The 13,069-nt window shown below is 43.9% G+C and overlaps 1 protein-coding gene across 1 annotated transcript in view; it reads right to left on the reverse strand.

The window, feature by feature from the left end:
* Nucleotides 1–7,224: 7,224 nt before the first annotated feature.
* LOC147619772 (protein root UVB sensitive 2, chloroplastic-like) overlaps nt 7,225–13,069 on the reverse strand; it is a 64,715-nt gene continuing 58,870 nt past the window's right edge. Inside the window, 4 exon segments of the mRNA XM_086825605.1 lie at nt 7,225–7,821; nt 7,906–8,028; nt 8,140–8,282; nt 8,285–8,317. Coding sequence (XP_086681731.1) covers nt 7,357–7,821; nt 7,906–8,028; nt 8,140–8,282; nt 8,285–8,317 — 764 coding nt within the window. The 3' untranslated portion in view covers nt 7,225–7,356.

The following is a 13,069-nucleotide window of genomic DNA, read 5'->3' on the forward strand; positions in this document are numbered from 1 at the left end:
CATAATCTGCAACACATTACATGTGTTGTGTCCACACACAGCTAACCCTAGCTAATGTCCACACACTATGACCACCTGGATGCGATCATTTATGTCTCACACATGTTACTACCTAATATGCCAGCACATAGTGCAACTGGCACAAGTTGACATCGAGCTTGAATCTCAATAGCCCCTCTCTCAAGCTCATCATGCACTGCCACCATAGATGAAGATGTAGATGAGCTTGGGCTATCAAAGCTCTCAACACTCCCCCTCAAGCTCATCCCATGTACTCCCAACATAGTACGGAAGTACTCAAACTTCTCCCTACTAAGTGGCTTTGTAAAGATGTCGGCCACCTGCTCTTCAGTCTTCACATACTGCAAATCCACTGTACCATCCAACACTTTCTCTCTGACAAAATGATAGTGGACCTCTATATGTTTGGTCCACGCATGAAAAACTGGATTCTTGGCCAACTGTATGCTGCTCACGTTGTCACAATGAATGACAACCTTGCCATCAATAGGCTCACCCAAATCAGCCAAGAGACTCTTTAACCATACTCCTTCACATGTAACAATGGCTGCACCCCTGTATTCAGCCTCTGTACTAGATAAAGCAACAGTAGGTTGCTTCTTGCTGCTCCAACTCACCACTGCACTTCCAAATGTAAAGGCATAACCACTAGTAGACCTCCTATCATACGAGCTACCTGCCCAATCTGCCTCTGTGTAGCCGTGTACATCCAAGCCTTTACCATGCTCATAAAGAATACCATAATGTGCAGTGGTCTTTACATAATGCATCTCACTGTATCCAAATGAGGTTTTTTGGGACTCTGCATAAATTGGCTTACTAGCCCCACAACATAAGCGAGAACCAGTCATGTGATAGTCATGTAAATAAGACTGCCAACCATCTTCTATACATAGATGGATCATCCAACTCTTCACCAAAATCAGCCCGCAGCTTTACATTCTGCTCCAAAGGTGTACTCATTGGCTTACACCCTCTCATCCCATATTTTGCCAACATATCCAATGCATATTGGTGTTGCACTAACCATGTCCCTGCATGGTCTTTGATCACTTCAATCCCAAGAAAATATCTCAATTCACCCGTCTTTCATATCAAATTGCCCACTCAATACCTTCTTGACATACATAACATCTGTAGCATGATCTCCTGTGACAATCAAGTCATCCACATAGATGACAAGTAAGACAATCCCATGATCTGTTTTCTTCACATAGAGTGAAGAATCTGCTGAAGAAACCTGAAATCCAAGGGAGATAAGATATCGGCTTATCTTATCACTCCAAGCACAAGGTGCTTGCTTCAAACCATATAATGCTTTCCTTAATCTGCATACATGAGTAGGGTACCTCGGGTATACATATCCTTCTGGCTGTGCCATATAAACTTCCTCTTGTAAATCACCATTTAGAAATGCATTTTTCACATCCATTTGATGCATTTCCCAACCATTTGTTGCAACCAATCCAATGACTGCTCTCACCATTCCCATCTTTGCAACTGGACTAAATGTTTCATCATAGTCCAAGCCTTGGGTTTGTGAATAACCCTTAGCTACCAACCATGCTTTATGGCGTTCAATGGAACCATCTAATTTGCATTTCACCTTATAAACCCATTTGCAACCAATGACATTTTTGCGTTGTGTGGTAAGGCAACCAAATTCCAAGTTTCATTATGAACCAATGCGTCCATCTCAACATCCATTGCCTTCTCCCATACGTGCTTCCCAATAGCTTTTGTATAGCATGTAGGTTCCACATGCTTCACCAAAGAGGTGATATATGCGTAATGCATAGCAAAGTCACGATATGTCAACCTGTCACAACTGGATACCTGACCCTTTGGGATCTCCGCAATGCATGCGGATCACTCTGAACACCTGTCACTCTAGCATGTGGAGGCACATATATATCCTTCCTTGCACCTGGTGTGCGTAAAACTGGTATGCCAAGTTCCTCATCCAAACTTTCTGAACTTGATGACTCATAACTTGTAATGCCAATTCCTTCAACCTTCTTTTTCCCTTTATCCACAGCACTACTCCCCAGTGCTCACACTCTCATGTCTCAAGCATCCTGACCATGGACATATAGTGCTACTCTCAGACTCTGCTGGCCCAGACATAGAAATAAAACTTGCTTGTGGCAAGTTCACATGCACATCAGCATCAACAGAATCAATGACACCCTCATCCTTTGCCTTGTACCAACTAGCAAGTTCATCAAACACCACATCTCGTGAGATAACCACTTGCCTAGTTTGTGGATTGTAACATTTATACGCCTTGCGATCCTGTGCATACCCAACAAAAATGCACTTTTCTGCCTTAGGATCCAACTTCTTCCTTCTCTCGTCTGGCACATGCACATAAGCTATGCAACCAAACACTTTGAGGTGTCCAATGTCTGGCCTAAAACCTGTAAGACGCATCTCTGGCGTACTTCCATGTATGGCTGATGTGGGTGTCTTATTAAGTACATACACCGCTGTGGCACTTGCTTCTGCCCAATAATAGTATGGCGTGCTCTTTTCATTGAGCATTGCCCTAGCCACATCACAAATGACTCTATTTTTCCTCTCAGTAACACCATTTTGCTGAGGTGTGTACCTGCAAGTTAGCTGTCTTCTTATGCCATGCTTTCTCAAGAAATTCTCAAAAGCATGTGAGGTGTATTCACCACCTCCATCTGTCCTCAAACATTTTATCCAAGAGCCATATTGCTTCTCTGCAAAAGTTTTGAAGTCCATAAACTTTCCCAACACTTCACTTTTCTCTTAATCATCTCCTATCTCCACATAGCCTTTCACATCCATTGGCTTCATATGCTCAAACCATTTGCCATGACAATTCCTATGGTTTGATGCTCCAGAGTCCATATATACCAAGTTTCATCACTGTCATCATTTGTCATCATAGATCCCACGACTTGTTTCACAGAGCAAACAAGTGATTTGCGCTGCCATCATTACTGCTTGATGCAAAATTTCCATCATTTGCATAATTTCCACCATGTTGTGCATAATGTTCACCATGTTGTGCTCTACCCTCTCTCAAATCATTTTGTTTGCGGTAACAATCACATCCCATATGACCAAACTTCCCACAGTAATGGCATTCCACATTTTGCATAGATGCTTGTTGGCCTTGCCAACGTCCTCTTCCACCAGGATTACCTCTGCCTCTCTGAGGTGTATATCCACGACCACCTCTGGCACCATATGTAGGCTGAAAATTCTGTTGCGGTGACCTATCCTGCCATCCACGACCATTACCACGACCTCGTGATGCGAATCTCCCCCTGCCTCTAAATCCCCTTTGTGAATAGAAGGCCTGATTCCTGCCATTGTCATCATGGCTAGTAGATGCATCATGAAAAGAGTCACTGAGTTTGATTTCCTCAACAAGCAAGAGTGAAACCAACTCATCAAAATCTGATAAACCTGTACTCCGAACAGAAATAGATGTATCAAAAGACTTGTACTTCTTGTCAAGACCACGCAAGGCAACGTCTAACAGATCATCATCAGGCATGGGGGCACTGATAGTTGCCAATGCATCTGTATACTTCTTTATCTCTTGTACATACTCCTTCCTTTCCACTTCACATTATGAATCTGTTGTCTCAACTAAGACTTACGAGCACTAGTATCTGTATCAAACAACTTTACCAATGTATCCCATGCATCCTTGGGATTCTCAGCATCATGTATATGTATGAGTATAGCATCCGAGATACATATAGACAAGTAATACAAAACTTTGTATGCTCTCTCTGACCATTGCTTATGAGCTACAACCTGTTGTTGTGTAGGTTGTCGGGTAGTTCCGGCTCTGGCTCCGCACACCTGTAATAAGGTTCCAAAATCCTTTTCCCTTCAGAAAGCTTTTAATCTTGTACTTCCATGCCGGGAAGTTCTTTCTATCCAACTTCTCACCCACAATCTGTACTGGGTTGTCTGACATATTTGCTCAATGCAAATGCACCTTCCGCACATATGTCCAATTCTGTAAATGACCCTTCCTCAGCTCAACCACACTCTAATAAGTGTTCCAGATACTCCAAAGTACTCAACGAACTTCACTGTTGATATACAAATTCACTCTGATTGCATTCAAATTGAACTGGCATACACAGTCCAAAGTACCCTGTTTTGTCGCATTTTCCAAGGCTTCAAATTGCAATGTAGTGGTTTAATCAAGTGTGGATAACTTGCATTGACACCTAAACAAGATCAATGTTGCATATCAATACCAACCAAGGTGCGTACATACCAAAAATATCAAATCTCCTTCTCTGTTCCGAGAAAAACCAATAAAACCAGTAATAAAAGTGCTCTAATTCCTTTTATTCTTGTCCAAATTAAGAGACCAGGCATTTATTAGCTTAGCAATGATGTCTAGTAACTCCATGTAAAAAGAATGACCAATTGTTTAAGTTGAGAGTAGCAATCTTCTCAAGTGTGTGTACCACAAAAGTGCTAAGGAGATTTTGGAATTAATCAATCACAAGACTAGAATTTGACCTCCACCTAACATAGTATTGAATAGTCTGCACTGTTTCTTCCCTACAGTCTGCACCGCCTGCTCCTGAGGAGAATTGGGTGGTTTGTTGTGGTAATTGAAGGTAGATGTGAGTCCCCAACACTCCTAGGTATATACCCAATCCATCAATGTAGTGATTTTTGCAAAAAACCAGCTCTAATTTCATCCACAATGAACATCTCTTCTCTGTTTTTGTGAGGGCTTCAAAACAGTGAATTTTCACTCACTTAAATGCATCAACTTTACTCTAAATTCAATATAGGGCTTGCACATGAGTTGCCAATATATTCCCATTTGCCAGATACATGATTCTTTGTCAGATTTGCAACCATTTGTCTCGTACATTCACCACACTCAAGTTTCAAGGGAGAGCTTACAAAATATAAATTTTTCTTTGCTTTGGGCAACTCAAATCTGGTGTTGTTTGTGTTTTTGCACCTGCAATCCGCTCAAGGATGTTTAGTAATTCTTACCGGGTAGGCCAAGCTCTCAGATTTGATGAAAAACGGTGTGCTCCAAGCTTCACAGCTCCAATGGCAAGCTTCACAGCTTCTTCTCTCTCTTCTCACTCACTCATAAAGCCTAATAGAGAGCACCAGGCTCTGATACCATGATGAAAAACAGGTAGAGGGAGAGGTCAAACCCTAACCATAGAGGGAAGCCATCTCCCTTCTCACACAATGCATAGAGCCATAATCCATAATCTACAACACATTACGTGTATTGTGTCCACACAGAGCTAACCCTAGCGAATGTCCACACACTATGACCAGCTGGATGCGGTCATTTATGTCTCACATGTTACTACCTAACATGCCAACACATAGTGCAACTCGCACAAGCTGACATCGAGCTTGAATCTTAACAATAACCAGATAGCTCTAAAATACTACCCACATAAAAATTCTAAAATTACTACCATACTAGATTTACCTTCAATAGCATACTAGCATATCATAAAAAATTCCAAGAAATGATTATTTAGGATGGAACAACAATTAATTTTTACGCAAATCATTCCCTAACTGAACATGATTAGAAGCATGGATTTGATATGTTGTTGAACCTCTTGTTTTAAGCATAATAGAAACCCTACTTCCAAACATGTCATAACTATTTAAAAAATCATTAGATAATCAATCTATGACCCTCTTTCCATTGAGCATAGATGAATAAACTAAAGCATTATAAACTTGCACATAAGCCTACTAATTTCAAGAAAAACATCACGGGGATTATCCACCAAATCACGCTACAAGCTAATTCACAAGACAATCCTAACTAGAGCACATAACCTAACTCATAAATCAAATTCTCACTTCTCTCTCTCAATACATATTCAAAATAAGATAGGTTAAAGTCTTCATGCCCTTGTACAATTTACAAAACCCTATTTGCATACCATCACTTGAGAGAGATGTCTTAACACACCAAATAGAGACTTGGGATGAAATTTTAGTAAACTCTTATTATTTTTCGAGTCAAAAAAAAGCTTAATTTTAATTTCAAATCAAACCAACAAAAACATAATTTAAATCAAGAGACAGAGATAAAAGAAGAGACCTTAATAGAAGTAGAGATGGAGATGGAACTTGCTCGGTCTTGAGAACTTGATGAAGTCTATCCACAACTTCAATAAACCACCAAAGAGGCCTTCCAAACCTTCAATTGATCCAAATGAAGAATCTCTTGCTCTCAACCTCCAACCATAGTACAAACCTTTGCATTCCTCAATTTTCACCCTTTTAAATTTCCAAATGCTTAATTCCACTTTGAATTCAAGAATATATGGCTTGTACTAAGGTTATGTGATCATTCATTATTATCAAATAAATTTATCTTGCAACGGGAACCTAGGCAGACAAGGACAAGCTTCTGATGATGGAGCATTTACACTAAATACATGCAATTTTTGTATTGCAATTGACATTATTAAAATTTATAGGACCCAAAAGAACTCCAAGATATACTATAAAGTTGACCTAAACAGTTTACTAGTCACCGGCTAAACACACCAACTAATGGTACCCATAAAAATCCCTCCTCACACGGATTTCAACCATGAACTCTTGTATACAAGGAAAAATCAAGATATCACCAGGTCCACTTATTGATTCACACTTTGTCCTATTCTATGGCAACCAACTAATAAAGTTAGACCCAAGGGTTCAAGCCTTCTCTAGTAAACCCAAGTCACACAAAACCAAATCTTATCCTAGATTAGATTTCTAACAAAAAATTGCATTCACATATTTTACTTAATTCACATCAACTTGGATTCACACTGCCAAAGTAGGGGGGATAAGAGCTACTCCGTAGAATTAATCACTATATCTATATCTAAAAGCACACACTCATATAAGTAAACCAGGTTGCAACAAGGTGAAATGCCATGATATTTTGCTAACACAAAACTTGATGTAATGCAGCCTTTCCAAACTTGCTTGCCAACACTGGCTGGCAAGTTGGGGTGCAAACTTCTCAATGGGCTTGGTAACCAACGCCAAGTCTTGACTACTATGCCTGAGGTACCTTACCTCCCCCCCTGTTTTCTTTCCCACCACCCCCCTATCCTCGAACAAAAAAAGAAAAAAAGGACAACAAAAAAAGCGGGTCAATCCTGGGTGTAAATAGGCCCAAACATATCAAACTTACAACCAAGTAAAATGTATAATGAATTGCTCTTAAAAAGTGAAAATCTTGTTACTAGTCCACCATCATCATCATCTGTGACACAAAGGACATAAAAATCCAGCAAGCCTTCCAAAACATGTAAAGACAGCTTTGCTTTACCACACAGCGCGTTCACCAGATCCCTCAAGAAACAAATCCGTATGCCATCCCCTCTCTTTCAAACCAGATATAAAAAGCGGGAAGGATTTCTCCATGTGTTCATAAGCCTGCTCGAAAGCCTCTGATTTCTGCACCCCAAAACCTTTAGCATCCAGGCACACCTCCCATTCACCTTCAGCTCGAGCTATCCTTGCCGCATATGCGCCTAGCAGCCAGCCTCTCACTACATCCTCCCCAGTTGCATTACGATGCAATACCATGTCTGTTTGTTTGTCCTTAAAACTCAGCAAAAACCGCTCCTTTCGAAATTTTGCTTTCAAAAGGTTCAACACAGAAGGCTTGCCAACCGCTCGCTTCATCGGAACACCTGCTTCAACACTTCCAGCATCATGATTTAGGCAAACAGGTAATAATAGCCGCTCCTTGTACCTAAGTTCAGCCGGACAAGGTATGTTGCCAGTCTGTATTTCAAACATGTTAGATTTTTGAGCATTTTGCAAGTTTCACAAGGAACAACTCAAGAACGGTGGTTTCATTGCCCAAACCTTCACAAATTCTGCCACTAAGCTTGCAGTTCGCTGTGCATTCAGTGTGTTCAAAGGAGCTGCACGCATCTCCTGGGATATACTGAACAAGTGTACTGCCGAAAGAAACGGGGCCGCCACAAGCTACACATAGAAAAACACAAAAGCATAACGAAAAGTAGAAAACTTAAAGATGCTCCAATAAATTTTGATAAAACAATTTAAATGAGATTTCAAAAGCATAGAACACTCTACCTTTCCTTGCATGGAGGAGCACACAGTTGAAGCAAGCTGAATGCCTACGCCAAGTCCCAAAACATTGAATAAGGTGGATATTCCCTCACCCTTAGCATAAAGGTCACTTAAATTGCCCTCTTTAGCAAAGGCGGAGTAAATTGCAATCTTGTTGCTCTAGCTGCAACCGTGGCCATCCCTTGTGATGAAAAATACAAAGTGTTGAGTAAAAAATTGAAACCTTCAAGATAGAAGACAATAGTTCTCTCTCTCTCTCTCTCTCTCTCTCTCTCTCTCTCTCTCTCTCTTCCCCAAAACCAGATTACAATCGTTTGTAGGGAAACTAGATCTCTCCATATGAGAGTAGCAAGACTTCTGCAGGATGCTGACCAAAGGAGAATGGAGAGAAGTTAGGTAGGCAAATGGGTATTGAAGAGACACTATTCATTGATGCTTGGAGAGCACGGAAACATATGACCAGGAAGAGGCCACTCCTTAAATTTAAGGAGGCACAGGTACGACTTGGCCAACCTGAAGAAGAGAGCAGCCCTACACACCACAAAGATCTACATTAGAGATGATCTCATGCCACAACACGGGTAGAGCTAATGAAGATCGAGATGCTCCAAGAGCTTGAAGCCCGCAAGACGGGAAAGTAGGCTTTTGATTGAGATGGACGAGTGAATCATCACCCCAAATACGGATGTGGGGTCTATGAGACCATACCAGCACTAAGGATAGCTACCTCAAACTATAACAGCACACTGTGGTTGGATCCTAGAATGTTTGCAGAGAGAGGTTTTTTTTCCCCCGAAAAGAGATCCTTCTATTAGTTACCGAGCAAAACAGCCATAATGGCTAAGTACAAACTCAGCTCCACATAGGGGCAGAGTCTAGAAACAAAAAAGAGGGGAAGGATGCTCTTCTCCTCTGGCTGGCCACTCTGGGAGGAGAAGGCTATCTCATACAATAGGAGGGAGGGAGGGGGGGGGGGGGGGGGGGGGGGGGGGAGGAGAAACCACAACTGGTCTTTAGTGCCAAGAGGGCTCATCACCACTGTCAACGAGAAAGGAACTGTGACGCTAAATCCAGAGGAAGGCCTCACAGTGCTTCCGCATACGGTCAGAGCCACCTTCAAGCTCCTCTCACTGCCCATGGAGGGTATGAGTGATATCAAGCTAGATGCTCCGGATGGACTTCGCTTGGGTGGGGAAGGGAAGGGGAAGGGGAAGGGGAAGGGGTGTGGGGGGTGGTGGTGGTCGGAAGGGGGGAGGGGTTGAGGCTCAATGGCCTCGACTCCACATGTGCCACGCAGTAATACTATTGCAAATTTCCCACCTCCAGTTAGAACCTGGAGTCCAATGATCAGTGGATGGAGCTAGGACTGGCACTGCAGAAATACGACGATGAGAGACCTAAAGGGCAAGACCCCCACCCTCCTCATATGCCATGACGGCCTCAGCAAGCAACTATGCCCCAAGTAACTGTGCAGGGAGGGGGCCCGGTCCATAGTGAAAATACGGAGAATCCACCCACAAACCTGCTAAGCCTTCGGGCAATCCAAAAGACAATGACACTAGGACTCCTCTGGAGATGGCCACACCTCGAACAAACTATTGGCCTACCTCCTATGGCCAGCGGAGTGCGCCAAGCTCCAATGTGCCAGCTACCAACCTGAAGAAGAGAGCAGCCCTACACCACAAAGATCTACATTGGACATGATCTCATGCCACATCACGGGTAGAGCCAAGGAAGAATCGAGATACTTCAAGAGCTTGAAGCCCACAAGGCAGGAAAAAGAGCTGTTGATTGAGATGGACGAGTGAATCATCGCTTGCGGGGTCTATGAGACCATACCAACACTACGGATAACTACCTCAAACTATAACAGCACACTATGGTTGGATCCTGGAGGGTTTGCAAAGACGTTTACATGACAAGACATTGTCTTCTACACTGAGATCACAGTTACAAGAAACAGGAAAACGAAAATGGAAACAGAAGCAGAAACGGTAACAGAAATGCAAATTCTGAAGGGCTGAAACACGGAACACCACGTCATCAATGAGGGTGCAAAATAAGGGGGATAAGAAAGAAGAAATACATGGAGCTGCAAGACATGGAGGCAGATATGAAAGAAGAAGAGGGAGAGGAGAAATACATGGAGTTGCAAGACAATAGGAGAGCAAGAAATAGGAGAGTATGTGACTGGAAACTAGGGAAAAGGAGATTGGTGAGAAGAACGAAATTGGAGTTTTGCAAGGGAAACCAGCCAAAACATACTGTTTCGAAAATATGAAAGGCTAACACCAGAAAATCAAGAGATAGACTCTGTACACCACAAAAACAGACCATTTACCGCAAGCAAGAAACAGACCATTTACCGCAGACTATTTGGGACAGAAGCCCCACCTTTTCCATCAATAGGTTCTCCTAACGCATCTAGTCAGAGTTACGGGAAACGGCGAAAACGCTGGGTTTCAGGGTTGGTTCATCAGTTTCGGGGGGTCCAAAGATCCGAAACGAGATGCATCAGAGCCGGGAGAAAGGCCTACCACCTCATGATTTGGTTCAGCACTGACCGTGTTTGAGCTGTGGTTATGGACAATTGCAGAGCAACCCTAGCACAAAGGCTGAAGAGATATGCATGTCTAGCCGTCATAGATGTCGATATTTCTCTCTCTAAAAGGAATTGCTATGTTGAAGCTCTCAGAATACGCAGCGGAGATGATGACCAGATCTGGGAACACGAGCAAAAAACGCATGCAGAAATACAGCACAAGAGAGAGAGAGATGTAGGCGTGTAACTCTGCTCTGATATACACAAGAAGATCCCGATATGATACACAAATGGTATGGGGGCTGGGGGCCTATTTATATGCCCCCAGATGAGCAGTCGGCCTGCTGAAAAAAAGCTCCACAACTGCAGCATCAGTCGGCCAGCACTAAATGAAGCCCACGACTGCATAAATCCAGTCGGCCAGCAGTACAGAGGTCCACCACTGCTGTTGGGCAGTCGGCCAGTCACCTGTCTGCTGATGGGTCAGTCGGCCAGCCACTCAGTGCTCCTGCCAACTCAGAACTGCCTCCCAAGCCACAGAAAAAATGGGAAAAATAAGGGAAAAATGCGGAGAGTGGGGAAAAATGATAAAACACCTCATAAGGGCGGGCATACCCACAACAAAGGCCCTGGTGTATAAAACTAGACAGGAGATGACTTCTAACACCCCCTCTCAGCTCCTGGCTGTGAAACCAACCACTAGGAGCTGGGGTGCCGCCTGAGCAAATTCTGAGAGAGCGACTTTGTGAAGAGGTCCCACCGTACTGTCCTCCGTCGAACAGAACTCTAGCAGGAATGTCATCAACAATGATCTGTTCACGAACAAAGTGCCTCTGGATGACCATGGGTTCCTCCAGTGGAAGCCCAAACCTGCAATGCAACCTCTGCATCGGCACCACCTCACAAGCAGCATCACAAGCAGCCTGGTACTCTGCCTCTGTCGACAAGGCAAAAGATGACTGCCTCTTACTGCTCCGGGAAAACTGCTCCTGGGCCTGAAGTAGATCTCCTCGTGTCCCGGATCTCCTCCCCAAACCGAGTCACTCCAACCGTGGAGTCGGACTCCATCCAACAATCCCCTCCTGTGTACAAGAGTCCATGATCCTTCGCATGCCGCAGAAACCACAAGAAACGCAATCCTGCCTCCCAAAGAGTCATCTGCAACCATGAGCTCAACCGCCTCATCAAGCTCCCGTCCAATCTGGTGTCCATCAACCAGATCCATGAACCATATTGCTTCTGAGTCAAAAAGGCATCACACTGCTCACAAGGGATCAACACCTTACGGTGCAAAAACAAGTCTTGGAAACCTCCTGAAGACCACGCAAGGCCTTATGAAACCTGTCAACCACCCCCTCTGAATCCGGAACCACAAAGCCTGGAGAAAACACCTCCTTCTGCAAGTAATCAACTGCCACCTGCCTGGCTTTCCGAAAGGTCCCCGTTGTCCCGAACACGACGAGACATTAGGGCATAAGTGACCTGTTCAGTTTCCTCCTTCCCAGGCTGAAGAACTTCCTGCTGAAGAGCCTGCAGCTTGTTAATATGCTCCCGCATCGTTGACGACTTTGCAGGGTTCATAACCCGCATTTGTACTTCCAAGGAAATCCTCTTCATGGGCGATATCCTCTTGTAAAGTGAGGCCAAATGCTGCCATATACCTCTAGCCAGCGTCATATGCTTTACATGATTGATTACCTGTGTTGTGCAATTGAGAAAGATAAACGAACGGACCCTGGCGTTGACACGATCCCACATGTGTGTCTGAGCCTCCCGGTCCTTTCGGGTCGACGGTAACTCCCCTTCCTCTACTTCCGGCCGTGGAACACCAACGACGACGAAATCAGCGAGGTCATAAGACTCCAGAACAGATTCCATCATAACCTTCCATATGCCGTAGTTGCTCCCGTCCAACTGACGGTCCACCGGGAACGTGGGGAGTGTCGGGATCTTCACATGTCTCTCGGCCATCTCAAACAGATCTGCCATTGCGGGGATGTACTCTGGAAAGGGTGGGTGGGTGGGAACAAAGAAGAACTAATACCTGCAAGTGGCTGTCCAGCAAATCAGCCCGCCGTCCTCTTGCTTCTCCTCTTCCCGAAAAGTCCAAAACAGTCCACCAATCAGCCACAAAACAGTCCCCCTCTTGCTCACACAAATCCCAAGACCTATCTAGAGCCTAGGGCTCTGATACCATGTCAGAATACGCAGCGGAGATGATGACCAGATCTGGGAACACGAGTAAAAAACGCATGCAGAAAAACAGCACAAGAGAGAGAGAGATGTAGGCGTGTAACTCTGCTCTGATATACACAAGAAGATCCCGATATGATACACAAATGGTATGGGGACTGGGGGCCTATTTATATGCCCCCAGATGAGCAGTCAGCC

The sequence above is a fragment of the Cibotium barometz genome, chromosome 32, assembly GCF_041138505.1.
Source record: "Cibotium barometz isolate CiBa-2024 chromosome 32, ASM4113850v1, whole genome shotgun sequence".
Taxonomy (NCBI): Eukaryota; Viridiplantae; Streptophyta; class Polypodiopsida; order Cyatheales; family Cibotiaceae; genus Cibotium; species Cibotium barometz.